This window comes from Bos mutus, chromosome 2, assembly GCF_027580195.1.
Source record: "Bos mutus isolate GX-2022 chromosome 2, NWIPB_WYAK_1.1, whole genome shotgun sequence".
Taxonomy (NCBI): Eukaryota; Metazoa; Chordata; class Mammalia; order Artiodactyla; family Bovidae; genus Bos; species Bos mutus.
In genome coordinates, this window is record NC_091618.1 from 6726946 (window position 1) to 6754077 (window position 27132).

At 47.2% G+C, this 27132-nt stretch overlaps 1 protein-coding gene across 1 annotated transcript in view; it reads right to left on the reverse strand.

Moving 5' to 3' along the window:
- Positions 1–5061, reverse strand: part of ASAP3 (ArfGAP with SH3 domain, ankyrin repeat and PH domain 3) — a 50055-nt gene extending 44994 nt beyond the window's left edge. Inside the window, 1 exon segment of the mRNA XM_005911999.3 lies at positions 4819–5061. Coding sequence (XP_005912061.3) covers positions 4819–4947 — 129 coding nt within the window. The 5' untranslated portion in view covers positions 4948–5061.
- Positions 5062–27132: the final 22071 nt, after the last annotated feature.

The window sequence follows — 27132 nt, forward strand, 5'->3', positions numbered from 1 at the left end:
AAATGACACTCAAGACCCTCCAAGTCATGCTGCAAGCCTCAGCTCGCCATCTTTTTAATTGTACTACGGCTCAGTTTTCCAAACTGGGGTTCCTCTTCACCTGGATAACCAGAGGCACAAAACAGGATGAACACAGCGCCTCTCCCTGGAGCCTGCGACCCCATAGACGGCAGCCCACCAGGCTCCCCCGTCCCTGGAATTCTCCAGGCAAGAACATTGGAGTGGGTTGCCATTTCCTTCTCCAATGCGTGAAAGTGAAAAGTGAAAGGGAAGTCGCTCGGTCGTGTCCAACTCTTAGCAACCCGACCCCATGGACTACAGCCTACCAGGCTCCTCTATTCATGGAATTTTCCAGGCAAGAGTACTGGAGTGGGGTGCCATTGCCTTCTAAATTGTGCCAAATGGATTGCCATGGACAAGTAGGGTTTGGGTGGGGACTTTCCAGGTCCTGCTCCTCTTCTCTGAGAAATGTCTCCTCCCACAGTGTAGGTCTCTGTGGCTGGGTTTCCCTGCCTGGGTCTATCCCTTCATGACCTCTGCTGATGAAACCAGGGGTGGAGACCCAGCTTCTGGAACCAGTCAAGAGAGTTGGTGGGCGGGGCCACCAACCTACCAGGAACTTGGAAGTGGGACACAAGACTGGCTTGGTTCCCTTTAGAAGCTGGACCAGTGAGGTCATGTGAAGGTGGAGGCTAACGATGCCTGGCCTCCCAGAAGACTGTGTGATGCCCCTGGGGGCCTGGGTGACGAGTGAGCAAAAGCACTGCTCAGAGGTGCAGAAAGAAACAGAGGCCGGAGGCGATGGGAAGGATGAAGCAGCTACTTTTGTTCCTGACGACTTTTCAGCCTCAAGTGGGGCCTTGGTGAGGCCTGGGTAAGGTCTACTGATGCTCAGTACCACAAGGCACCTCTAATTCCTTAAAACAAGTTACCTTCAACATAAACTTAAGAGGCTTTCTGGTTCTTGCAAACAAAAAATATCTCTAAGATTACATCATTTTTACCATTTTTTTAAAAACAAAAATGTTATTATTTGGGTAAAACAAGTATCGACACATGACAAAGCAGAATGTAGAATTCACAAGAATACTGAGAATTAAGAATGAAACCCTTTCTAAAATTAGATTCAAAAACGCTAAAGTTACAAAGGAAAAGATTGATTTGACTCCAAGGAAACTTAAAACTATGCATTATAAGACATGATACTGATTTAGGTAAATATCCCTCTTCACCACCACCCCTTTACTGAGAACACATTTTCTGAGGACAGATACTGGGAAGCACGCACATTTACATAGCAGTTACCTCTGGAGAGAGGACAGGAATCATGAGACATGGTCAGAGGTGACTGTAGCCTTTTCTGTTGTCTTTAAAGTTTTAAATTAAAAATCAGTATGTCTTTTGTTCAATGAAAACTTCATTACATTTCCAAAAACATATACAAAACACAAGCACATTTGTGGTGGACTGATTCATCCAAGACCCACTGTAAGTTCATTGGTAGTTTAACACACATGACATAGCATAAAGTCTTGGCATTGTCACAGTGAAACTTAGTGACCCACTACAAGTCATAGTGGCCTACTTGGTTCCTGAATTGCTTTCTTCCCATCTGTTTCCATATTCATTCACTTGTCCTCTCCACTTAGTAGAGTTCTTCCATCCTTCCAAGCTCATCTGGAAGTGTCACCTCCTCCAGGAAGCTGTCCCTGACTACATCAGTCTCTCTCCCTGCCTTGCTCCACTGGTCTCTTATGGCACTAACCATATCTTTCTCTGTGTACTCTGGATAGACTCCTGGGGTTCCACTTATCAGTCGGCAAACCTGAGCAGCATCTTTATGTTCTTGGTGCCTAGCAGAGAAATAGTATGGAGAACTGACACAGAACAGCCTTAAAGTCAGACAGATCCACTCTGTGACACAGGGCAACTGCCTTAATCTCCCTAGGTCCCTTTTCACCTGTATTACTGTGAATATCAATGTAACAATGGCCCAGGACAGGAAGAAGGTGGTTGATAGAATGAGTATCTGTTTTAATACTCCCTTATGAACAGTTTTAAATTAAAAACAAAAACCTTTACCAACCCAGAGAGGCAAGCAAGGAAGGATTATTAGACCCATCTTAAGGGTAAATAACTGAGGTTCAGAGAAATTACATAGGGACTTTAGAAGGAAAGCGAATAGGACCAAGGGTTAGAACATTTGGGTGGAAATGCTGATTCTTCCACTCCCTAGCTGTGGGTGCTTAGACAAGTCTATAGTACTCTCTGGATATCAGTTTCCCCATATTTTTTTTTTCAGAGTTATTATTTTTTTAATCTTAATTTATTTATTTTTTAATTGAAGGATAATTGTTTTACAGAATGTTGTTGTTTTCTGTCAAACATTGACAAGAATCAGCCATAGGTATACATGTGTCCCCTCCGCATCTTAAATGGGAGTTCCTAGGTGATCTCGACCTTCAAGCGCTTCTCAGCATTGATATTCTTGTTTCCTGTAACCTACCCAGGATGCTTCTTAGCAGGACAGCAAAAAAAGACTGCAAGTCCCAGGGCAGAGCCCTTAGTGATTCCCAGGAAACCAGCTGGAGGACTTGCTTTGAGAATCGGTCAAATTTGGATTCAGCCAAATGGAACTTCAAGCCTGGGGGTCAGTCATGCCCAGAACTGAGACTGGGGAAATGCCAGCATCAAACTGCATGTAAATATAAACACAAACGCAAAGCCAAACAGGAAACCTCAGAAAAGTCCAAAGGTCAGAGTCTAACTTTTGAGGCACTGACATGCTGAAGAGAAAAGCTGAATTTGGATGTCAGAAACCTTTCTGTTGCAAAAATGAACCCTTGCATGCACCAAACTAAAGTCTCAAAGGCAAAAATTTGAGTTTTGTCAGGCCTACACTGGAGCCAAGGCAGAGTCCTGATAGGAGCCTGCGGTGGCCTCCAGATCCATTCTCAGGACTCCCTCCCCCAGGCACACACAAGTGCTTACCCACGCGGAGCTGGGCAAGGCCAGATGCACGGGCATAAATGGGCATTTCTGTCCCTGGAGAAAGGTTCATAGTACAGCCCTTTCTCCAGATCCTGCTCTGATTTAACATTTTAATGAACAACCCCAAGAGGAGTATGAACTGTGAAAGCCCTAAGGATGCTGATCACACTGACCTCTTCCAGGTCACAAAATGAAGACAATCCTCTGGAGGCTCTCTCTCCTCAGGAGGAGGTTCTGGGCAGTTTCCCTGTAAGCCTCCAGTAAAATACATCCTACATTCACAGGTGTTAGGTTCCATGCTACTGGTTCTGCTCAAGGAAAGAAGCCAAAGGTCATCGCTGCTTCAAACAGGTACTGCCCCTCCTCCACTATATATAGCAAAGCATTAGGCTAGGCTGGGGACAACAGAGGATGAGATGCTTGGATGGCATCACCAACTCAATGGACATGAGTTTGAGTAAGCTCTGGGAGTTGGTGATGGACAGGGAAGCCTGGCGTGCTGCAGTCCAAGGGGTTGTAAAGAGTCAGACACCACTGAGACTGAACTGAACTGAACTGTGAAAGACATGAGGACAAAAAGAGACCCATCCCCGTCTAAAGAGGTCTGTCAATTAACCCTATAATCATTTCATTAATCAAAATGCATGCGTTACCTACGTGGCCTCATATAATACCACAGTCCTGTGAGGCAAACATTATTATCCCCATTTTACAGATGCCAAAAGTGCGGACACAAACAGATCAGGTCACATGCCCAAGCTCACACAGCTGGCAAACTGCAGAGCCAGAATTTGAACGCAGGTCCACCACGCTCCCCAAAGAGGATGATCTTTCCACAGTCCTCTATTATCACTACTCTAGGATGAGGGTTCAGACTGCAGGGGAGAGGAGGAAGAGGAGAGATTCCCCAAGACATTGGCCCAGAGTATGAGGACTACTAATCTTTTTATCTGCTACACAGTAGGTGCTCAATATTCTCAGGGTGAAGGATGGAAGGGGAGAGCCACTTCTGAGATCCAAAACGCCACCTAAATTAAGGGCATCTTCTGAAAGGGAGCTGCAAAAACACAGTATTCTCCTTTGGCCCAAAGCCTCAGGGTGTCTGCCCTAGAATATTCCGGCAGAGGAGGCCCAGGAAAGTGCGGTGGGTCTGGAGAAAACGAACGAACTCCTCTGAGCAGGGGAATGGGGTGGGGCAGCCTGCAAAGGCCAAAGGAAAGGCCTGGGACGGCAATGCTGGAAAAGACAAAGAGGAGAGGGGAGGGGAGAGGAGACTGTAAACTCCTGAACAGCCTGGCCAAGGTGAACCCCAGCTCCTGGCGCCTTCTCCTCCGCATTCATTCACACACCAGCCAAATCTCAGAACCAGCAGTCTGCGGGAGAGGGGGCCTCCCTGTTCCCAGGGAGAAGTTTCGTTCCGGACTGTGGCGGGAAGGTAGACTTTCCAGAAAGGGAGTGACTTAGGAGCCGAACTTGTGGGGCTCCAAAGATGAAAACCCAAACAGATGCAGTGAGGCGCTGAGCAAACCCGCAAGCGACCGGGCTGCAGGTCATCAAGAACACTGCGGGTATGTCCCTCGACCTGGTAAGTCTGTCGTCGAGGTGACTGCGAGGCGCCGCAAATGGTTCCTCGCCCCCCGGCCCCAGCCCCAGGCACTCGACGGGGAGGACGCAGATGTTAGAGATGCACTCGGTTCTCAAAGATTTAGAGAAGGGGCAGGTTTCTGGGGCGCGGTAAGGACCATCACTGCTCGGGTCACGCCTGTGAAGGTCAAGGAAAGGCCCTGCCAGGACCCCAGACCCCTCCTACCGCGGCCCTCCTCTCACCTCCTCCCGCGCCAGGGCTGCCCCGCGGCACCGGGGCATCTTGGCGGCGAAGGCGGCAGCCCCGGCCGGGGAGCTGAGGTCCTCTGCCGTGACGGCCAGGAACTCGGCGACGCTGAGCTGCTCGGGCATGGCGGGCGCGAGGTGTGGGCGCCGGGGCTGTCGGAATGGGGCCCGGGGGGCGCTTGCTGCACTGCGCGGGGCTGGCCTCTCCGCAAGCCGCGAGAGCCGTCCGGGACTCGGCGCGCCCCGCCCCCTCCGTGCCGCCCCGCCCCGCCCCCTTCGCCCGGCACAGCCGCGTTCCCCTTCGCGTCCCGGGAGCCCAGACCTTTCCCACCCCGCCCGCTTCTCAGCCCCGCCCACGGCCTTCCAGCCTGTCTCCGCACCTTAGCCGGGACCGCCCGGCCGCGGCCCTCGCCGGGCTCCTAGGCCCCGCCCCTGGCCTCCTGGCCCCTGAGAACCCCGCCCCTGGCTTGCTGCCCCGCCCCCGGCCCATCGGCCCCGCCCCTGGCCTCGCGGCTCCCGAGAGCTCAGCCCCTGGCTCACTGCCCCGCCCCTGGTCCATAGGCCCCGCCCCTGACCTCCCGGCTCTTGAGAGCCCCAGCCCTGGCTCACTGCCCCGCCTCCGGCCCATCGGCCCTCCCCCTGGCCTCCTGGCTCCTGAGAACCCCGCCCCTGGCTCACTGCCCCACCCCCGGCCCATCGACCCCGCCCCCTGGCCTCCCGGCTCCTAAGAGCCCTGCCCCTGGCTCACTGCCCCGCCTCCGGCCCATCGGCCCTCCCCCTGGCCTCCCGGCTTCTGAGAACCCCGCCCCTGGCTCACTGCCCCGCCCCCGACCCGTCGACCCCGCCCCCTGGCCTCCCGGCTCCTAAGAGCCCCGCCCCTGGCTCACTGCCCCACCCCCGGCCCATCGACCCCGCCCCCTGGCCTCCCGGCTCCTAAGAGCCCCGCCCCTGGCTCATTGCCCCGCCCCCGGTCCATCGACCCCGCCCCCTGGCCTCCTTGCTCCTGAGAACCCCGCCCCTGGCTCGCGTCCCCGCCCTTGGCCCCCCAGAGGGCTCCGCGTCCCCTCTCCCTGCCTCTCTGCCGGGTCCTTCGGCCTCCCTTAAAGCTCCTCCGCCCGGCCTCGTTCTCGGCGCGTCTAGGGCTCCGCCCCTTTGTCGGGCCTCTGAACTTAGCCTCGCTCCCAAAGCCCGGGGCCCCATCTCCGCACCCCTCCTGAATGCACCCTGTGTCTTCCTCTCCTGTCTGTTGGTTCCCAGCCCTCACGATATCACCCTTCAGCCTTATCCCCCACCCGGCCCGTCATCTCTCTCTCGAGCCCGGGATCGGAGGGCTCTCGATGCCCTGCCTGCGCCCCGGATCGCCCCACCCCTCCCTTGCCCGGCACACCAGTCTCTGTGCCTCTGCTCGGCCAGGACCGCCCACACCCGCCCCTTGGCTCCGTCCCTAACCGTGGACCGTGCCTCCGGGGTCTGTGTGTCTTCGTGACCTAGCTAGCTGTGATTTAAGGAAAAGTACGTCCATTCTTGGAACCTCAGTTTCGTTCTCTGTAGAATGGGAAGTCTAATGCCACTTAGTTGTGATTTGGGGAGGAGGGAGCCTCACACAATAGGCGCTCAGGAACTGGTTCCCCACCACCCCTTACCCAGCCCTCTCACCCACACCTTCATTCTTTCTGGGCTCAATCTCCTGCCTTTCACCGACTCACCATCCCGACCAGGCTCAAGACTACCATTCCTTCGCACCCACTAAACTCTGCCTCTTGGGAAAGGACGAATATGTTTGGGTGGATGAGGGATGGTGTTCAGGATAAAAATCCACTTAGGTTTAGTTCTGGAGCATGAGGTCCTCTAGAAAATATCAGGAAGCACTGCGCTGAAGAACACTGGCTTTGGAGTCAGATCTCAGTTCCCATCCTGGCACTGCTGTGGACCAAGCTGTATACAGCTGAGTAAATTGCTTGCTTCTCTAAGCTTGAATTTCCCCCCTTTTGAAATGACTTCATGGTATTTCACCCCACTGCCTTATTGAGAAGCTTATCTAGCTAGCCAGCAGTTGCAGCACATGGGCTCAGTAGCTGTGGTGCATGAGCTTCGTTGCTCCATGCTGCATGGAATCCTTTCGGATCAGGGATCAAACCTATGTCCCTTGCATTGGCAGGCAGATCCCCATCCACTGGGCCACCAGGGAAATCCCTCTGGGTGTATCTTAAAGGCTGGACCCCTTGCTCTTCTCACTCCACCCAGGCTTCCTGGACACCTTCATGCAACCCCAACAGCTCTCCTTACACCATTAATGTTGATGTCTTCTATAGTCATTTCCTCTGTAACAAATTACCACGAATTTGGTGGCTTAAAACAACACCTATTTATTCTCTTATAGTCCTGAAGGTCAGAAGTCTGAGGTTTATTGGACTGAAAATCAAGGTATCAGTGGGGCCATACTCCCTCCAAAGGCTCTAGAGGAGAATCTGTTTCCTCATCTTCTGCTTCTAGAACTACATTCCTTGCATTCTTTGGCCTGTGGCAAAGTTCACATCTTAAAGGCCATCTTGCTTCTGTGTCATATTACCTTCTTTTCTGTGGTCAAATTTCCCTTGATCTCCATCTTATAAGCATGTTTATGATTACATTTTTGGCCCATCCAGATGATCTAGGATAATGTCCCCTTCTCAAGATCCTTAAATTAATCACCTCTGCAATATTCCTTTTGCCATAGATTATAACAGGTTCCAAGGATTAGGACCTGGGTATCTTTGGGGGCCATTACTGAGCCTATCACATCTTGCAAGACTCCTTCTCCAGCCTGGAACCTTCTCTGGCTTAAGATCTATGTATATAACCATTTATGGGATGGTTTCATGTGACTATCTCACAGACAGTCTATGTGTCCAAAACTAAACTGGCCAATTTGTACCTTACTCCTTCTCTCCCTGTCTTGGTGGAAGGCACCACTGTGCCCCCTGAAAACCATATTCCCCATCTCCTTCCACCAGCCTTCACTCAATCATTATCACTACTTCCTAAATGTCTCACAAACATGGCCAACTTCTCCATCTCCTGGCCAACACTAGTTCAGATCACACCACCTCTCATCTCCTCACCAGTCTCTCTGCCCCCAGTCTTGCATATCTGGTCAGCTGCTCCCCTCCTTAGAATTCTCCAGTGACCCCCATTGCTCTCTGCGTGAAAGACAAACTTCTTCATGGCTATCTGGTCCTATATGATCTCTTGCTCCTGCCATTTATAGCCTTACCTCTCATCTCTCCTCGCCTGCCATGAACTGAAAAGAAAAGACAGTAGAAATTGAAGTCTCTCAGTCATGTCCAACTCTTTGCGACCCCATGGACTGTAGCCTGCCAGGCTTCTCCATCCATGGGATTTTCCAGGCAAGAATACTGGGTTGCCATTTCCCTCTCCAGGGGATCTTCCTGAGACCCAGGGGTTGAACCAGGGTCTCCCACACTGCAGGCAGACACTTGACCATCTGAGCCACCAGGGAAACCCAGCTTTCTCATTATTCTTCCCATAACATATCCCAACCTCCTTTCAGCTGCTCAGATAAGATGTCAGTTCCTCCAGGAAGCCTTCCCTAATGTTTTTCCTGGGACTCCCACTGGACTTAGTACCCTTTGCCCCAGCACTTCTCACTGAAGGCTGTAGTCACCTATTTGCTGGTCTGGGTCTCTGGCCCATTTATTTATTGAACACTTACTAGGTACTGGGGCTTCCCTCATAGCTCAGTCAGTAAAGAATCTGCCTGCAATGTAGGAGACCCGGGTTCGATTCCTGGGTCAGGAAGATCCCCTGGAGAAGGAAATGGCAAACCGCTGTAATCATCTATTTGCTGGTCTGGGTTTCCGGCCCACTTATTTATTGAGCACTTACTATATGCTCTGGTTTCCCTGGTGGCTCAGATGGTAAAGAGTCTGCCTGCAGTGCGGGAGACCCAGGTTCGATCCCTGGGTCAGAAAGATCCCTTGGAGAAGGAAATGGTAACCCACTGGAAAATCCCATGGATGGAGGAGCCTGGCAAGCTACAGTCCATGGGGCCGCAAAGAGTCGGAGACGACTGAGCAACTTCACTTGCTACTTTCTTTCTACTATGTAGTAGTGACAGAGCCAAGGGCTATACAAGCAATAGCTCACTCAATACCTACAGCAGCCCAAGGAGGTGGGGAACATTCTTCTTCCTGTCTCTGTGTTAGAGATGGAAAAAACCAAGGCTTAGAGGGGTTGCTAATTTGTGTAAAGTCAGAATGAGTGACCCACTTATTTTGGCTTCCCTGGTGGCTCAGAGGGTAAAGTGTCTGCCTGCAATGTGGGAGACCTGGGTTCGATTCCTGGGTTGGGAAGATCCCCTGGAGAAGGAATTGGCAACCCCACTCCAGTACTCTTGCCTGGGAAATTCCATAGACGGAGGAGCCTGGTAGGCTACAGCCCATGGGATTGCAAAAAGGCGATCACGATTGAGCAACTTAACCCTCAGAATGAATGAATAATGTAACCAAGACTGCAACCCAGGTCTGCATGACTCCAGAGCTTTTGCTTTAGTTTTATTATTAATCACCAAAGTATGCTACCTAACTAAAAAATATTGCCTCTTATAAATTAAGTAGATATATATGTTCCATATATTCTCTCCTATAATTAAAACATGACATCCCTCAGAGGCAGAATACAATCATAATACCTTGCTGCTGCTGCTGCTGCTGCTAAGTCGCTTCAGTCATGTCCGACTCTTCGCAACCCCATGGACTGCAGCCCATCAGGCTCCTCCATCCGTGGGATTTTCCAGGCAAGAGTACTGGAGTGGGTTGCATCGCCTTCTCCGATAATACCTTGCAGGCTAACAAATTCCTCACTATTTTGTAAAGCAACCTCTTCAGTGTCAAATCCTCTACCAGATACTCAAACCAAGAGACACGTATTTTGAGGGTGGGTCACTTTCGGAAGTACAAGTTCTATTTCAAGACTTTTGGGAGAAAATGAATAATAAATAATAAATAAATTACAGTATTATTTGGAAATAAGATAAACCCAGAGCGATATCAGGGTAGGTTAAACATTTTATTTTGTTTAGGCCAAGCTGCACCGCATGTGGGATCTTCGTTCCCTGACCAGGGATTGAATGTGGGCCCCAGCAGTGAGAGCACTGAATCCTAACCACTGGACTGCCAGGGAACGTTTCAGGAATTTTTAAAGGAAACATGTGCCTTCAAGGAAATTTCCAGTTGCTTCTAGTTGTTTCTCCAGACCGCCCTACATAAACATTCACTTTACTAAGTCTATTTCAAGAGAAGAGTTTGAGATACACTACTTATAAAATCGCTGTTTCTAGGTCCCTGGACCAACCTGTGTAAATTCAGTTCCCTGGAATTCACTTGTTCACTCAATAAACGTTTATCAAGCAGGTGTACTCTTGAGTGAAAAATGAGGAGTGAGAAGGCTTTGAATACAAAGATGGGCAAGATAGGGAGAGATTCTCAGGGAACTTGTACTTAAAAATGCCCTTAAATAGATGTTATGGGAATTAGGAATGGGGAAGGGCAAAGAGTCCTTTGGTGTCTGGCTCAGGGAAGCTGGGGAGGCTTCAGAGAAGAAGGGCACCTGATCTGAGCCCTGAAGGATTTGAAGGAGTTGGGACAGAATGAGCAAAGACAGGGAAGAAAGTACAGAAAAGTCCGTTCCCATCAGCCTGGACACGTGCTGCAATACCTCCCATAAAAAAACAGTTCCTCTTGGATTCCAACTTCTCCCTCTAACTGCTGCCCCATTTTTCTGCTCCTCTTTGCAACTGAAGTCATTGAAAAGTCACCACTATATTCACAGTTACGTATCCAATTCCTTTCTTCTGATGTTTTTCTTTTCAATAAAATAATGCTTTGTTTTTATTTAAATATTATGTGAACAGTTCAATTACATTGGAATTTCCCCTAAATTTCTAGGTTTAGGGTAATCTTTAGGTGTTTGTTATTATATCATGCTTTCAAACTGTCGTGTTGGAAGAGACTCTTGAGAGTCCCTTGGACAGCAAGGAAATCAAACTAGTCAATCCTAAAGGAAATCAACCCTGAATATTCATTGGAAGGACTGATGTGGAAGCTGAAGTTCCAATAGTTCGGCCACCTGTTTCAAAGAGCCAATTCACTGGAAAAGACTCTGATATCGGGAAAGACTGAGGGCAAGAGGAGAAGTGGGCAGCAGAGGATGAAATGGTTGGATGGCATCATCGACTCAATGGACATGAATTTGTGCAAACTCTGGGAGATAGTGAAGGACAGGGAAGCCTGGCGTGCTGCAGTCCACGGGGTCACAAGAGTCAGACACGACTGAGCGACTGAAAAACAACAATCATATCATGCCCAAGATTATATTTATATTGGATTTATATAGAGGAGAAAAATGTAAGAATTCCAGCATTTGATATACCTAATGCAAAACTCTCTTTTAGATTTATAACTTTTTAAACAGAACTTCTGAAGATAGCTTCTCTTTATCTATATCACCAGTAGTATAGATTAGGAGTAATTGAGCACCAGCCTCACTGGATTGCTGTGCTTGGTTTTGGGTCATGGGCAAATTACCATCTGTCAAGAGGAGACTCCAGCACGTTGCTGGGACTGAGCAGTGGGGAGGCTGAGAAGCGAGCTCACTGGGCAGAGGAGGAGTTCAGGAAGGAGGCCACTCCTGCACGCTACTATTCTGCTCTCTCTGACCAGGCTTTTGTTCTCACTGACCACTGAAACTGTTCTCCAATGACCCTCAAGCTTACAATCCAGCCTGGACCTCTCCCCTGAACGCCAGGCACCTCTCTCCAACCACCTCCTTGACACTCCCACCTGAAAATCTATTAGGGCATCTTGAACTTAATGTGTCTGAAGGTGAACTCCTGATGTCCCTTCCCAAACCTTTCCCCCCACATCAGAAGACCCATCGGCTCTTCCTCAAAATAGATCTAGAATCCACCACCCCTCACCACTTCACTGCTACCAGCCTGATCCCAGCCACCATCATCTCTCGCCCACATTCCTTTGGGAGCCTTCGGATTGGTCTCTCTGCTTCCACCCTGGCTCCTCTACAGGTTGTTCTCAACAGAGTAGCAAGTGAGCCTTCAAAACATCATGTCAGATTATGTAGTTTCACATCTCAAAACCCTCTAATGGCTTCTCATTTCACCCAGACTAGAAGCCAAGTCCTTGCATGGCCTGCAGTTCTTGTATAATCTCTCTCTCTGAGCTCATCCACGCTTCCCCGTGTTCCCCACCTCTGCCCCAGCCACACTGACTGCCTTGTTCCTTATTTGATTGGAGTATAGTTCCTTTACAATGTTGTGTAAGTTTCTACCATACTGCAGAATGGATCAGCAATATGTATACATGCGTCCCTTCTTTTTTGGATTTCCTTCCCATTTGGTCACCACAGAGCAATGAGCAGAGTTTCCTATGCTATACAGTAGGTTCCCATTAGTTACCTGTTTTATACCTGCTGCTGCTGCTAAGTCGCTTCAGTCGTGTCCGACTCTGTGCGACCCCATAGACGGCAGCCCACCAGGCTCCCCCCGTCCCTGGGATTCTCCAGGCAAGAACACTGGAGTGGGGTGCCATTGCCTTCTCCATTTTATACCAGAAGTGAAGTGAAGTCACTCAGTCGTGTCCGACTCTTTGCGACCCCGTGGACGGTAGCCCACCAGGCTCTGGGTCCATGGGATTTTCCAGGCAAGAATACTGGAGTGGGCTGCCATTTCCTTCTCCAGGGGATCTTCCCAACCCAGGGATTGAACCTGGGTCTCCTGCATTGCAGGCAGATTCTTTACTGTCTGAGCCACTAGGAAAGCCCATTTTATACCTGCTGCTGCTGCTAAGTCGCTTCAGTCGTGTCTGACTCTGTGCGACCCCAGAGATGGTAGCCCACCAGGCTCCCCTGTCCCTGGGATTCTCCAGGCAAGAACACTGGAGTGGGTAGCCATTTCCTTCTCCAATGCATGAAAGTGAAAAGTGAAAGTGAAGTCGCTCTGTCGTGTCCGACTCTTAGCGACCCCATGGTCTGCAGCCCACCAGGCTCCTCCGTCCAGGGGATTTTCCAGTTGAGAGTGCTAGTAATGTGTATATGACAATCCCAGTCTCCCAATTCATCTCACACCCTCTTCCTCTCCCTGGTGTCCATACATGTCTTTACATTTGTGTCTATTTCTGCTTTGCAAATAGGTTAATCTGTACCATTTTTCTAGATTCCACATGTTTGCGTTAATATATGATATTTCTTTTTCTTTTTCTGACTTACTTCACTCTATGACAGTCTCTAGGTCCATCCGTGTCTCTGCAGATGGCACAATTTCATTCTTTTTTATGCTGAGTGACATTCCACTGTATATATGGACTACATCTTCTTTATCCATTCCTCTGTTGATGGCCATTTAGGTTGCTTCCATGTCCTGGTTACTGTAAATAGCGCTGCAGTGAACACTGGGCTGCATGCCTCTTTCTGAATGATGGTTTTCTCCAGGGACTTCCTTGTTCCTTGAATGCACTAGGCACAGTCCTACCTCCGGACCTTTGCACTGGCTGCTCTTCCTGCCTAGAATGCTCTTCCTTTGGATATCCACATGGCCAACTCCCTCAATTTTTTTCATGTCTGAACTCAACTGTCACCACCTTAATGATGCTAATCCTGACCATCCCATTTACAGTTGAAATCACCTCCTTTTCTCCCACACTCTCAATCACATCCTGCTCTGTTTTTTCCTATTGAGCACCTTTTAATATTTGCATCTTTTCACATGCTGCTTTTCTAGTTTGTTTACTGTTTGCTCCCTCCATTAGAATGTAAGTTCTGTGAGAGTAGGAGCTTCTTTGTCCTGATTAGGGCTTTGTGGGGAACCAGGTTATGTGTCCAGGCTTTGAAGACAGACTGCCTGGATTTGAATATTGACCTTGCCATTAACCTTGGATAAATAGCTTAATCTTTGTGAGTCCCAGTTTCCTTATTTGCAAAATGAGGGAATAATGGTGTCCCCTTCATGGAGTTATACAAATGATTAAGTGAGATAATGGATGCACAGGATTTAGCAATAGTTCCCGGCACATAGTATATGTTTAGCTCTATTCAGTTCAGTTGAGTTCAGTCGCTAAGTCGTGTCTGAATCTTTGCAACCCCATGAATCACAGCAAGCCAGGCCTCCCTGTCCATCACCAACTCCCAGAGTTTACTGAAACTCATGTCCATCGAGTCAGTGATGCCATCCAGCCATCTCATATTCTGTCATCCCCTTCTCCTGCCCCCAATCCTTCCCAGCATCAGGGTCTTTTCAAATGAGTCAACTCTTCGTATGAGGTGGCCAAAGTATTGGAGTTTCAGCTTCAGCATCAGTCCTTCCAATGAACACCCAGGACTGATCTCCTTTAGGATGGACTGGTTGGATCTCCCTGCAGTCCAAGGGACTCTCAAGAGTCTTATCCAACACCACAGTTCAAAAGCATCAATTCTTCGGGGCTCAGCCTTCTTCACAGTCCAACTCTCACATCCATACATGACCACTGGAAAAACCATAGCCTTGACTAGGTGGACCTTTGTTGGCAAAGTAATGTCTCTGCTTTTGAATATGCTGTCTAGGTTGGTCATAACTTTCCTTCCAAAAAGTAAGCATCTTTTAGTTTCATGGCTGCAATCACTATCTGCAGTGATTTTGGAGCCCAGAAAAATAAAGTCTGACACTATTTCCACTGTTTCCCCATCTATTTCCCATGAAGTGATGGGACCGGATGCCATGACCTTAGTTTCCTGAATGTTGAGCTTTAAGCCAACTTTTTCACTCTCCTCTTTCACTTTCATCAAGAAGCTTTTTAGTTCCTCTTCACTTTCTGCCATAAGGGTGGTGTCATCTGCATATCTGAGGTTATTGATATTTCTCCCAGCAATCTTGATTCCAGCTTGTGTTTCTTCCAGTCCAGCGTTTCTCATGATGTACTCTGCATAGAAGTTAAATAAGCAGGGTGACAATATACAGCCTTGACGTACTCCTTTTCCTATTTGGAACCAGTCTGTTGTTCCATGTCCAGTTCTAGCTGTTGCTTCCTGACTGGCATACAGGTTTCTCAAGAGGCAGGTCAGGTGGACTGGTATTCCCATCACTTTCAGAATTTTCCACAGTTGATTGTGATCCACACAGTCAAAGGCTTTGGCATAGTCAATAAAGCAGAAATAGATGTTTTTCTGGAACTCTTGCTTTTTTGATGATCCAGCAGATGTTGGCAATTTGATCTCTGGTTCCTCTGCCTTTTCTAAAACCAGCTTGAACATCTGGAAGTTCACGATTCACGTATTGCTGAAGCCTGGCTTGGAGAATTTTGAGCATTACTTTCCTAGCATGTGCTGCTGCAGCTGCTGCTAAGTTGCTTCAGTCATGTCCGACTCTGTGTGACCCCAGAGATGGCAGCCCACCAGGCTCCCCCGTCCCTGGGATTCTCCAGGCAAGAACACTGAAGTGGGTTGCCATTTTCTTCTCCAGTGCATAAAAATGAAAAGTGAAAGTGAAGTTGCTCAGTCGTGTCCGACTCCTAGCAACCGCATGGACTTCAGCCTACCAGGCTCCTCCATCCATGGGATTTTTCAGGCAAGAGTACTGGAGTGGGTTGCCACTGCCTTCTCCACTAGCATGTGAGATGAGTGCAGTTGTGCGGTAGTTTGAGCATTCTTTGGCATTGCCTTTCTTTGGGATTGGAATGAAAACTGACCTTTTCCAGTCCTGTGGCCACTGCTGAGTTTTCCAAATTTGCTGGCATATTGAATGCAGCACTTTCACAGCATCATCTTTCAGGATTTGAAATAGCTCAACTGGAATTTCATCACCTCCACTAGCTTTGTTCACAGTGATGCTTTCTAAGGCCCACTTGACTTCACATTCCAGGATGTCTGGCTCTAGGTCAGTGATCACACCATTGTGATTATCTGGGTCATGAAGATCTTTTTTGTATAGTTCTTCTGTGTATTCCTGCCACCTCTTCTTAATATCTTCTGCTTCTGTTAGTTCCATACCATTTCTGTCCTTTATTGAGCCCATCTTTGCATGAAATGTTCCTTTGGTATCTCTGATTTTCTTGAAGAGATCTCTAGTCTTTCCCATTCTATTGTTTTCCTCTACTTCTTTGCATTGATCACTGAGGAAGGCTTTCTTATCTCTCCTTGCTATTCTTTGGAACTCTGCATTCAAATGGGTATATTTTTCCTTTTCTCCTTTGCTTTTTGCTTCTCTTCTTTTCACAGCTATTTGTAAGGCCTCCCCAGACAGCCATTTTGCTTTTTTGCATTTCTTTTCCATGGAGATGGTCTTGATCCCTGTCTCCTGTACAATGTCACGAACCTCCATCCATAGTTCATCAGGCACTCTGTCTATCAGATCTAGTCCCTTAAATCAATTTCTCACTTCTACTGTATAGTCATAAGGGATTTGATTTAGTTCATACCTGAATGGTCTAGTGGTTTCCCTGCTTTCTTCAATTTAAATCTGAATTTGGCAATAAGTTCATGATCTGAGCCACAGTCAGCTCCTGGTCTTGTTTTTGCTGACTGTATAGAGCTTCTCCATCTTTGGCTGCAAAGAATAGAATCAGTCTGATTTCGGTGTTGACCATCTGGTGATGTCCGTGTGTAGAGTCTTCTCTTGTGTTGTTGGAAGAGAGTGTTTGATATGACCAGTATGTTCTCTCGGCAAAACTCTATTAGCCTTTGCCCTGCTTCATTCCGTACTCCAAGGCCAAATTTGCCTGTTACTCCAGGTGTTTCTTGACTTCCTACTTTTGCATTCCAGTCCCCTATAATGAAAAGGACATCTTTTTTGGGTGTTAGTTCTAAAAGGTCTTGTAGTTCTTCACAGAACTGTTTAGCTTCTTCAGCGTTACTGGTTGGGGCCTAGGCTTGGATTACCATGATATTGAATGGTTTGCCTTGGAAACAAATGATCTCTTGGAACAGAGATCATTCTGTCGTTTTTGAGATTGTATCCAAGTACTGCATTTTGGACTGTTTTGTTGACCATGATGGCTACCCCATTTCTTCTAAGGGATTCCTGCCCACAGTAGTAGATATAATGGTCATCGGAGTTAAATTCACCCATTCCAGTCCATTTTAGTTAGCTGATTCCTAGAATGTCGACGTTCACTCTTGCCATCTCCTGTTTGACCACTTCCAAATTGCCTTGATTCATGGACCTAACATTCCAGGTTCCTATGCAATATTGCTCTTCACAACATCGGAACTTGCTTCTATCACCAGTCACATCCCCAACTGGGTATTGTTTTTGCTTTGGGTATTGTTTTATTCGTGTCCAACTTTTTGTGACCCCATGGACTGCAACCCACCGGGCTCCTCCATGCATGGGATTTTCCAGGCAAGAATGATGGAGTGGGTTGCCATTTCCTATTCCAAGCGATCTTCCCAACCCAGGGATCGAACCTGCATCTCTCGTGTCTTCTGCATTGACGGGCTGATTCTCCATCACTGCGCCACCTGGGAAGCCCACTGTCAGAGGTCGGTACTGTTTCACCCCCATTTTCTAGAGTGGCAAAGGAAGACGGGAAGCAGTAAAAAACTTACCCAAAGTTACAAGTCCAGAAGCGACAGGACCCGGGAACAAACGCAGGGACTGTGGCAGCGGACCAGTGTCCAGTGCCTGGGTTTCTCTCTCCCAGCCTAGATGAAAGCAGACTCAAGCTGGGGTGACTAAGTCCAAATTATCTTCACCAACTTCCATATTAGAGGAGGAGGATAGTCAGGGTCCTCCAAGCCTCTGCCCCTGCTCCAGCCAGACGGGCCCCTAGCATCTTTGGCTGAAGCCCATCCAAGCAACTAGGAGTAGAGACTGCCATGCAAAGTCTTTTCTCAAGCCTGGTGAAGACAACCTTTGGAGACAGGCCTGGGTTTCCATCCTGGCTGTGCTCCTTATTAGGATGGGGAAGCCTCTGTTTTCCAAATAGCAAATGGAAAGAATAATGCCTGTCCATGGGGCTGTTGTGAGGATTAATGGAGAGCATGCTCACAAAGGACATGCGTGCTAAGTGTTAAGTCGCCTCAGTCGTGTCCGACTCATTGCAACCCTATGGATTGTAGCCCACCAGGCTCCTCTGTCCATGGGATTCTCCAGGCAAGAATACTGGAGTGGGTTTCCATTCCCTTCTCCAGGTGATCTTCCTGAGCCAGGGATCGAACCCATGTCTCTTACATCTCCTGCATTGGCAGGTGGGTTCTTTACCAGTAGTGCTACCTGAGAAGCCCTCAAAAAGTACAAAATACTGTAAATACTCAGGAAACGGTGATCAATCTTGTTATTCATCTTTGGTTGAAGAACAGAAAACTCCTTGCAGTTTTTTGGAGGTCTGTCTCTTAGCTCTAGATGTCGGAAGTCTGAAATGTGTCTTACTGGGCTAAAATCAAGATGTTGACCGGACTGTGTTCCTTCCAGAGGCTCTAGGAAAGAATCCCACTTCCTTCCCAGTTTCTAGAGGCCTTGGCTCCTTCCTCCGTCTTCAGAGCCAGCACCTTAGCACCTCAAAATCTCTCATTGATTCTGGCACTGACTCTTCTTCCTCTTTCATTTGTAAGAATGCTTGTGATTCCATTGGGGGCACCTAGATAATCCAGGATGCTCTCTCCATCCCAAGGTCAGCTGATTAGCAACCTTAATTCCAACTGCAAGTTTAATTTCCACTTGCTGTGTAACGTTACATATTCATAGGCTCTGAGGAATAAGACATGGACACCTTTGGAAGGCCATTACTGTGCCTACCAGAGTTAAGAAAGAAAATGTTGGGCGGTGACGTACTGGGACTTTGAGCCAGGAGTACACCTGCACTCACAAACCTGCATGGCTCCCTCTGCCTCCAGAAAAGGGGCCAGCCCTGTCAGCCTGGCAGGGCCTTTCATCAACTGGCCTCCATCCCATTTATGAAGAGGCACTCTCCGGTCTCCTTGCCTGTGCTCCGCCTGAAAGGCCTTTTCTTCCGTTTATGGTCATTAAAATCCTTCCATTCATCATCGCCAAGTTCAAATGTCATCTTTTCCATGAAACTTCTTCAGAAGCCCCAGAATGACTCTTCCTCCTCTAGCGCTATTACAGAATGTCTGGACGGGAGTTTTCGTATATGTCCAGGTTTGGGTTGGCCCCCATCTGACTGTGGGCAGCTGAAGCACACAGACTGCTGTAGCAAAAGTCTGGGGTTTTCACATTTGAGTGTACATCAGAATCACCTGGGGGGCTTGTTAAAATATCAATACAGGCTGCGGGGTCCAATACGCAGAATTTTGGATTCAGTAGATCTGCAGTGGGACCTGGTAGTCTGCATTTCTAACCAGTGTCCAGGCGACTCTGACGCTGCTGGTATGGGGAATACACTTCAAGGATCCTAGGCTCTGAAGTTGAGGTGAGGGCACAAACCCAGACTTGGGCTCAGCTCTCAACTCTTCCTCTCACCACGTGACTTTGGAGACATCCCTTGCCCTCTCCGAGCTCCTTTCTCATCTCTGAAAGGATTCTCTTCCCCCTCCATTGGGTTGATGTAAGGAGTTACAGGCTTAGGATAATGCAATGCACCTTAATGGTACTGAATAGATGGCTTAGAACTCTACCTCTATAATTTCCCTTTACCATGTGTTTTGACTTCCTAGTGGGAGTTCAAAAAAATTTGTGAATTGGTTTTAGGGAAAACTACTGACTTGGACCCTAATGAAAAATGCTGGCAAAATGAGAAGAGCTAAAATAGCCAAGTTGCATATGTCTGGGTCAAAGGAATGCTAAGTACCTTCACGCTGGTGGGCGTTTTCACGCTGGTGAGGGTTTTCTTTCCATGCCCAATGACCACACAGTACAATAACAATCACGTGTAGTGTCACAGTGGACTGCAGGTACACTGTGTTCTAAGTTCACGGTTGTTTATCCAACAAACGCTTCCTGAGCACCTCCAAGGGGCCTGCGGGTGCCCTCTGACTTGGCTCAGGGCATGTACTCCATGAAGAAGACTCCTTGTGACTGGGACACTGCCTTCAGGCCTCCCTGAGGACCTAGTCCCTTAGCATGCCACACACACACACACACACACACACACACACACACACACACCCATGCCCCTCATGCTTCTCCTGGAGCAAGGCATCTTCTCCCAATTTACGTTGGTCAGATACGAGCCTTGCTCTTCATGGGAAAAGGGTTGTGTCTTTGTGCATCATCTAGCGTTGTACACACAAAGGAAAAGCCCAAGGTGAGAACGGAACCCCTGCATGCCAGTCAGGAGGCTGGGCACACGGTGGCTAAGACCGCAAGCCTTGGAGTTTGGTTGACTGGATTCCAGTCCCATCCATTGTCTCTCTTACCTCACTCTAGTCACCACCCTCTCCACCATGTCTAGCTGTGTGACCTCAAACAAGTCACTTTCTCTGAGCCTCATTGGGCATAATAATACCTATTCTATAAGGTTTTGGGGAGATTAAACCCGCCCTGAATGGTCTCATTGGTCTCATTAGGGAGAGTTCTTTTCCCAATTTCAGCTTTTGGCCGACTGGCCACCAGAGGGCGGTGGTCCCCATGATGGGAAAAGAGCCTGCCTGGTGATCTGTGATTCCTTCGAAGAAACACACACACACATCTGCACACACGTGCACCAGAAGGATATGTGGCCTTGACTGGGTCAACACAGCCAGTGGCCGACAAATGGGCACCCTGCTGGTCACTCTCCTCTGGGGTCACTCGAGGACTGGCATGAGCCTGAGACCAGTGAATAGGCGTTTGCTGGGGCCTTCCATTCTTTCTACCCTAACCATGGACCCACCGGCCTTTTCAAAGTGGTTCCTTCTGCTTACTGTGCTTTGGTAAACGTCCTCTTCAGGTTCATCCCCACCTCTCTGAGTTCTTTCCTCCACAGATGGGATTCATCTAGGCTCCCCAAACACGGTAGTCTTCTTAATGGTAGCATTTAAACGCATCATTAAATTACTTATGTGCAGTTTAACTAGATGTTAACAGTAAGGATGCTTGGAGGTTGGCAGCCTGGGCTCTGGCTTCACTGTGTAACTGTGTGCACATTATCTAACCTTTCTGAGTTACAGCTTCCTCATGTGTAAAAGTGGGACTAATAACAGTACTCAGCACATAGAGTTTTCCTGAAAACTACACAACATTAAGAATGCAAAGCCCTGGTTTGATGACCAAATGAATGACCAAGTGAGTGAGTGCCTATTAAAACCCTTGGAGTTGTGAAAACTATAAAACATGATAAAGGAAAATGATTCAAAGGAATGGAAAGATATCCCATGCTCTTGGGTTGGAAGAATTAATATTGATAAAATGGTCATATTATCCAGAGCAACCTACAGATTTAATGCAATCTCTATCAATATATTCATGACATTTTTCACAGAAAAATTTTCCTAAAATTTATATGGAACCACAAAAAACCCAGAATTGTCAAAACAATCCTGAGGAAAGAGAACAAAGCTGGAGGCATAATCCTTCCAGACTTCAGACTATACTACAAAGCTACATCAAAACAGCGTGTTATTATGGCCAACTCTAAGGATGTACCATACCCTACCAGACTCCGCTTCCATGGAATTTTCCAGGTAAGAATACTGGAGTGCGTGGGTTGACATTTCCTCCTTCGGAGGATCTTCCTGACCTAGCAATCGAACCCGCATCTCCTGCATTGCAGGCGGATTCTTACCAGTTGAGCTACCCGGGAAGCCCCAAATGGGACCTAAGTAAACTTAAAAACTTTTGCACAGGAAAGGAAACTATCAAACAGACAACCTATGAAATGGGAGAAAATATTTGCAAAGGAGGGCTTCTCTGGTGATCCAGGGGTTAAGCATCCACCTTGCAAGGCAGGGAACACCGGTTCGATCCCTGGTTGTGGAAGATGGGGCAAATAAGCCCAGGCACCACAACCAAGCCTGTGCTCTGGAGCCTGTGAGCTGCCCCTACTGAGACCACATGCTACAACTCCTGAAGCCTGTGCTCAGTAGAACCCGTGCTCCGCAGCAAGAGAAGCCACCGAAACAGAGCTCTCCTTCTAGGCACAGGCACAGCAACAAAGATCCAGCATGGCCCCAAATAAGCAAATAAATATTTAAAAAATATTTGCAAAAGATATGATCAACAAGGGGTTAATACCAAAAAATACATCCACAGTTCATACAACTCAATATCAAGAAAGCAAACAACCCGATTTTAAACGATGAACAGAAGACCGAAAGAGACATTTTTCAAAAAAGACATAGAGATGGCCAACAGGCATATGAAAAGATGCTCAATATCACTAATTATCAGAAAAATGCAAATCAAAATCACAGTGAAGTATCACCTCATCCTGGTCAGAATGGCCATCATCAAAAAGTCTACAAACAGTAAATGCTGGAGAGAGTGTGGAAGAAAAAGAGCCCTCCTACACTGTTGGCGAGAATGTAACGGTGCAGCCGATATGGAGAACAGTGGGGAGGTTCATTAAAAAACTAAAATTAGAGCTACTATATGATCCAGTAACCCTACTCCTGGGTATATGTCTGGAAAAGATGAAAACCCTGATTCAAAGAGATACATTCACCCCAATGTTTTTTAGCAGCACTCTATACAATAGTTATGGAGAAGGCAACGGCACCCCACTCCAGTGCTCGTGCCTGGAAAATCCCATGGACGGAGGAGCCTGGTGGGCTACAGTCCATGGGGTCGATAAGAGTCGGACACGGACTGAGAGACTTCACTTTCACTTTTCAGTTTCATGCATTGGAAGGAAATGGCAACCCACCCCAGTGTTCTTGCCTGGAGAATCCCAGGGACGGGGGAGCCTGGTGGGCTGCCGTCTATGGGGTCGCACAGAGTCGGACATGACTGAAGCGACTTAGCAGCAGCAGCAGCATACGATAGTTAAGACATGGAAACAACCCAAGTGCCAACAACAGATGATTGATTGAAGAAGATGTGATACATACACACAGTGGAATATTACTCAGCCACAGTGCCAGTGAAACATTGATGAACCTAGAGAATATTATACTTGGTGAAGTCAGACAGTGAAAGACAAATATTATATGATATAACTATATGAAATCTAAAAAATAGTACAAATTAATCTATACACAAAACAGAAATAAACTCACAGATATAGAAAACAAAACTTACGCCAGAGGGGAAAGGGAGGTGGGAAGGATAAATTAGGATTAAAGAAACAAGCCCACAGAGCTATAAGCTCCTCAGGAGTAGGAACAATTTTCTTTCTTTTTTTACATTGTGTAACGCTTGAATCCCAGTGTGGGCATGTTGCCAGTACAATGGTTTTCAAAGTAGGTTCTCCCAACCAGCAGCCTTGGCATAACCTTAGAGCTTGTCACAAATGCCCATTTTTTAAGCCTTGCCTCTGACCTACTGAATCTCTGGAGATGGGGCCCAGTAATCTGTGCTTTAGTTAGTCCTCCAGGTGATTCTACTGCCTACAGTTTGTGATCTACTGGCCTGGAGCACAGAGGCTCAGGAGTATTCATTTAAGTGGATGTGGTGGTGGTTTCGGAGAAGGCAATGGCACCCTACTCCAGTACTCTTGCCTGGAAAATCCGTGGACAGAGGAGCCTGGTGGGCTGCAGTCCATGGGGTCTCGAAGAGTCAGACACGACTGAGCGACTTCACTTTCACTTTTCACTTTCATGCATTGGAGAAGGCAATGGCAACCCACTCCAGTGTTCTTGCCTGGAGAATCCCAGGACGGGGAGCCTGGTGGGCTGCCATCTGTGGGGTCGCAGTCGGACATGACTGAAGCGACTTAGCAGCAGCAGCAGCAGCAGGAAAGAATACTAGAGTGGGTTGCCATGCCCTCATCCAGAGGATCTGCCGGACCAAGGATTCGCACCCCGTCACTTCCATCTCTTGCGTTGGCAGGTGGGTTCTTTACCACTAGTGCCACCTGGAAACCCATTAAGTGGATATGCTGCTGCTGCTAAGGCACTTCAGTCGTGTCCAACTCTGTGCGACCCCATAGACGGCAGCCCACCAGGCTCCCCCGTCCCTGGGATTCTCCAGGCAAGAACACTGGAGCAGGTTGCCATTTCCTTCTCCAATGCATGGAAGTGAAAAGTGAAAGTGAAGTCGCTCAGTCCTGTCAGACTCTTCTCGACCCCATGGACTGCAGCCCACCAGGCTCCTCGGTCCATGGGAGTTTCCAGGCAAGAGTACTGGAGTGGGGTGCCATTAAGTGGATGTACCAACCTGTAAAATCCGGTGATTTGAATTAGAATAGGCTGTAAGCTCTGTGAAGGCAGCAGGAGCCATGTTTTCCCTAGAACCTAGCAGATGCAGGCACACAGTAGGTGCTCAAAAATGTTTGTAAAATACATGAGTGAAAATCCTTTCCAGTTCTTCTGCTGTTTTTTAATTATTTTAAACCTTCCAAAGTTCAGTTTCATCTGTCCTCTCTCCCGGGATGGATGGAAGGATCAAGAGGCAAATGAAATATATGAATATACATAATCGAATAGTATTGTCATCAGAAATTCCCCAGAGAGGTCTGGACCCCTGTTGTAAGCTAGAACTTCAGGCAGCTTAAAAGTTCTGCTGCAGACGCACACCTGCGAGGCCTTGTCCATCCATGGAATGAGGAAGCCTGCTCTTAAAACAGCTCAACACTCTTAACAAGGAAGGAGCAGTAGTTATGACCCCATCCTGGCACAAGGTGGATGCTCAATAAATGTCTGAAAAGTAAACAACCCCCTGGAGAGCAGAGTTAATTGCATGGATTTTGAGCCATCAAATTGTTTTTCTTTTTCTCTCCTTCTTGTCCTATTGCTTTGTCCAGGATTGCCAAGATGATGCTGAGTTGTAGGAGTAACATTAGGTGTCCTTGTCTTGTTTCTGAGGTTTTATTGTTAAACATGATACTTGCTGTGGGCTTCAGGTGGCACTGGTGGTAAGGAGCCTGCCTGCTAATGCAGGAGACAAAAGAGACGTGGGTTCAATCCCCAGATCGGGAAGATCCCCTAGAGGAGAGCGTGGCAACCCACTCCAGTATTCTTGCCTGGACAATCTCTTGGACAGAGGAGCCTAGCGGGGTACAGTCCATAGGGTTGCAAAGAGTTGAACACGACTGAAGCGACTTAGCAGCAGCAGTAATTCCTGTATATTCTGATTTACCTATCAGGTTTCTAAAAATCATAAATGAGAGTTGATTTTTTCCTGTATCTATGGAGATGGTCACACGGGTTTTCCTTTAATTTGTTAATGTGAGGGTTGCATAAATTGCTTTCTTCCCAATTTTGATGGCAGGAGTTTGTGTCACGTGTGGTGTCAGAACAGCACCCAACAATTCACAGGCACCTAAATATATCTGCTGAATAAATAAATGAGGAACAGATTCCTAGGAAAACTTCCTCAAAAGTTGCATTTCTAGCTCACATTGTGCACAAAAGAAAAGCTTGGAGTTTTGCAGAAAATATGCTGATAATGTGTTTGTGTGCCTGGATCAATCCAAGCTGGCTGTGATTTATTTTTATTTTGCAAGGGTATATTTAATTGGCTACTATATATTTAGGTGGAAAAGGAAATGGCAACCCACTCCAGTATTCTTGCCTGGAGAGTCCTGTGGACGGAGGAGCCTGGTGCGCTGCTATCCACAGGGTCGCACAGAGTCGGACACGACTGAAGCGACTCAGCAGCAGCAGCAGCAGCATATATTTAGGATTTGTGTCTCTACATTTGAGAGAATTCTTCTGGAATTTTCTTTTCTTCCATTGTCCTTGCTTGGTTTAGGGATCAAGGTTATCCTAGCCTCATAAAACACATTGGATGATTTTTTCTCTCATTCTCTGAAAAATGTGTAAGTTCAAGATTAACATTTAATAAAACTTGTAAACTCCTTCTGGCTCTGGCATCATTTGGAGTCAGAAACTCCTGAATGCCAATTCAAGCTAGTTAACAATTTGTATTTCTTCTTGAGCCAATTTGGGTAAATATATTATTTTCTAGAAAATTGTTCCTTTCATATACATTTTCAGCTTTGCCTCTCATTGGCTGCATTACCTGGGAACTTTTTTAAATTAAAAACTTTATTGAAGCATCTTTTACATAATCTAAATTTCACCCAATTTCAGGTGTACAATGCATTGATTTCTAAAAATTGTATCAAGTGACTGTAACTATTACCATAAATTTGCATTCACCCTATTTCCATTTGTAAAGCAATAGCTTTGTTGAGATATAATTCATATAGCACACAATTCAACTACTTGAAGTATACTATTTAGGATATTCATGGAGTTATACAGCCATTACCACACCAATTTTAGAATATTTCCATGGCCCCCTCTCAATAAAGCCCTGTTCCCATTAGCAGTCCCTCCTCTTCTCCCTTCCTTCAAAGCCTTAAGCAGCTACTAATCTGCTTCCAGTCCCTAGACAGGCCTATTCCAGACATGTCATATAGTAATATCCTGTTACCATTTATGTCTGGCTTCTTTCATTTAGCAGGTTTTCAAGGTTCACCTGTGTTGCAGTATAAACCAGTAATTTATGTCTTTTTATTTGCTAAATAATACTCCATTGCTATGGGCTTCCCTGGTGGCTCAGATGGTAAAGAATCCACCTGCAATGCCAGAGACCTGGGTTTGATCCCTGGGTCAGAAAGATCCCCTGGAGAAGGAAATGGCAACCCACTCCAGTATTCTTTCCTGGGAAATCCCATGGACTGAGGAGCCTGGCGGGCTATAGTCCACGGGGTCACAAAGAGTCAGACATGAATGAAGCAACTTCACACACATGCTTCGCACACACGCATTCCATGACTATATGAATATATTTTATTTATCCATTCATCAATTGATAGACATTTGAGTTGTTCCATTCTTGGATTATTATGAATAATTCTTCCATGAACATTTGTGTACAAGTTTTTATGTGAATGTTTTCAATTCTCTTGGGTATATACCTAGAGGTATTATTACTTGGGTTGCATGGTGGGTTTATGTTTAAAGTTTTGAGGACCTGTCAGACTTTCCCCCACAGTGGTTGTATTATTTTACATTCTGACTAGCAGTGTACAAGGGTTACAATTTCTCTACATCCTCAGCTGTGTTATTAAATATTATCTTTTTGATTATTGCCATCCTAGTAGATATGAGGTGGTATCTTGTCGTTTTGAGTTACACTTCCCTGGTGGGTGGCTAATGAGGTTGTGAATCTTTTCACGTACTTAATGGTCATTTGTATATCTTCTTCGGAGAAAAGCCCATTCATATCCTTTGTACATTTTTTTAGTTGGGTTATATATATTTATTAAGTTTTAAGAGTTCATT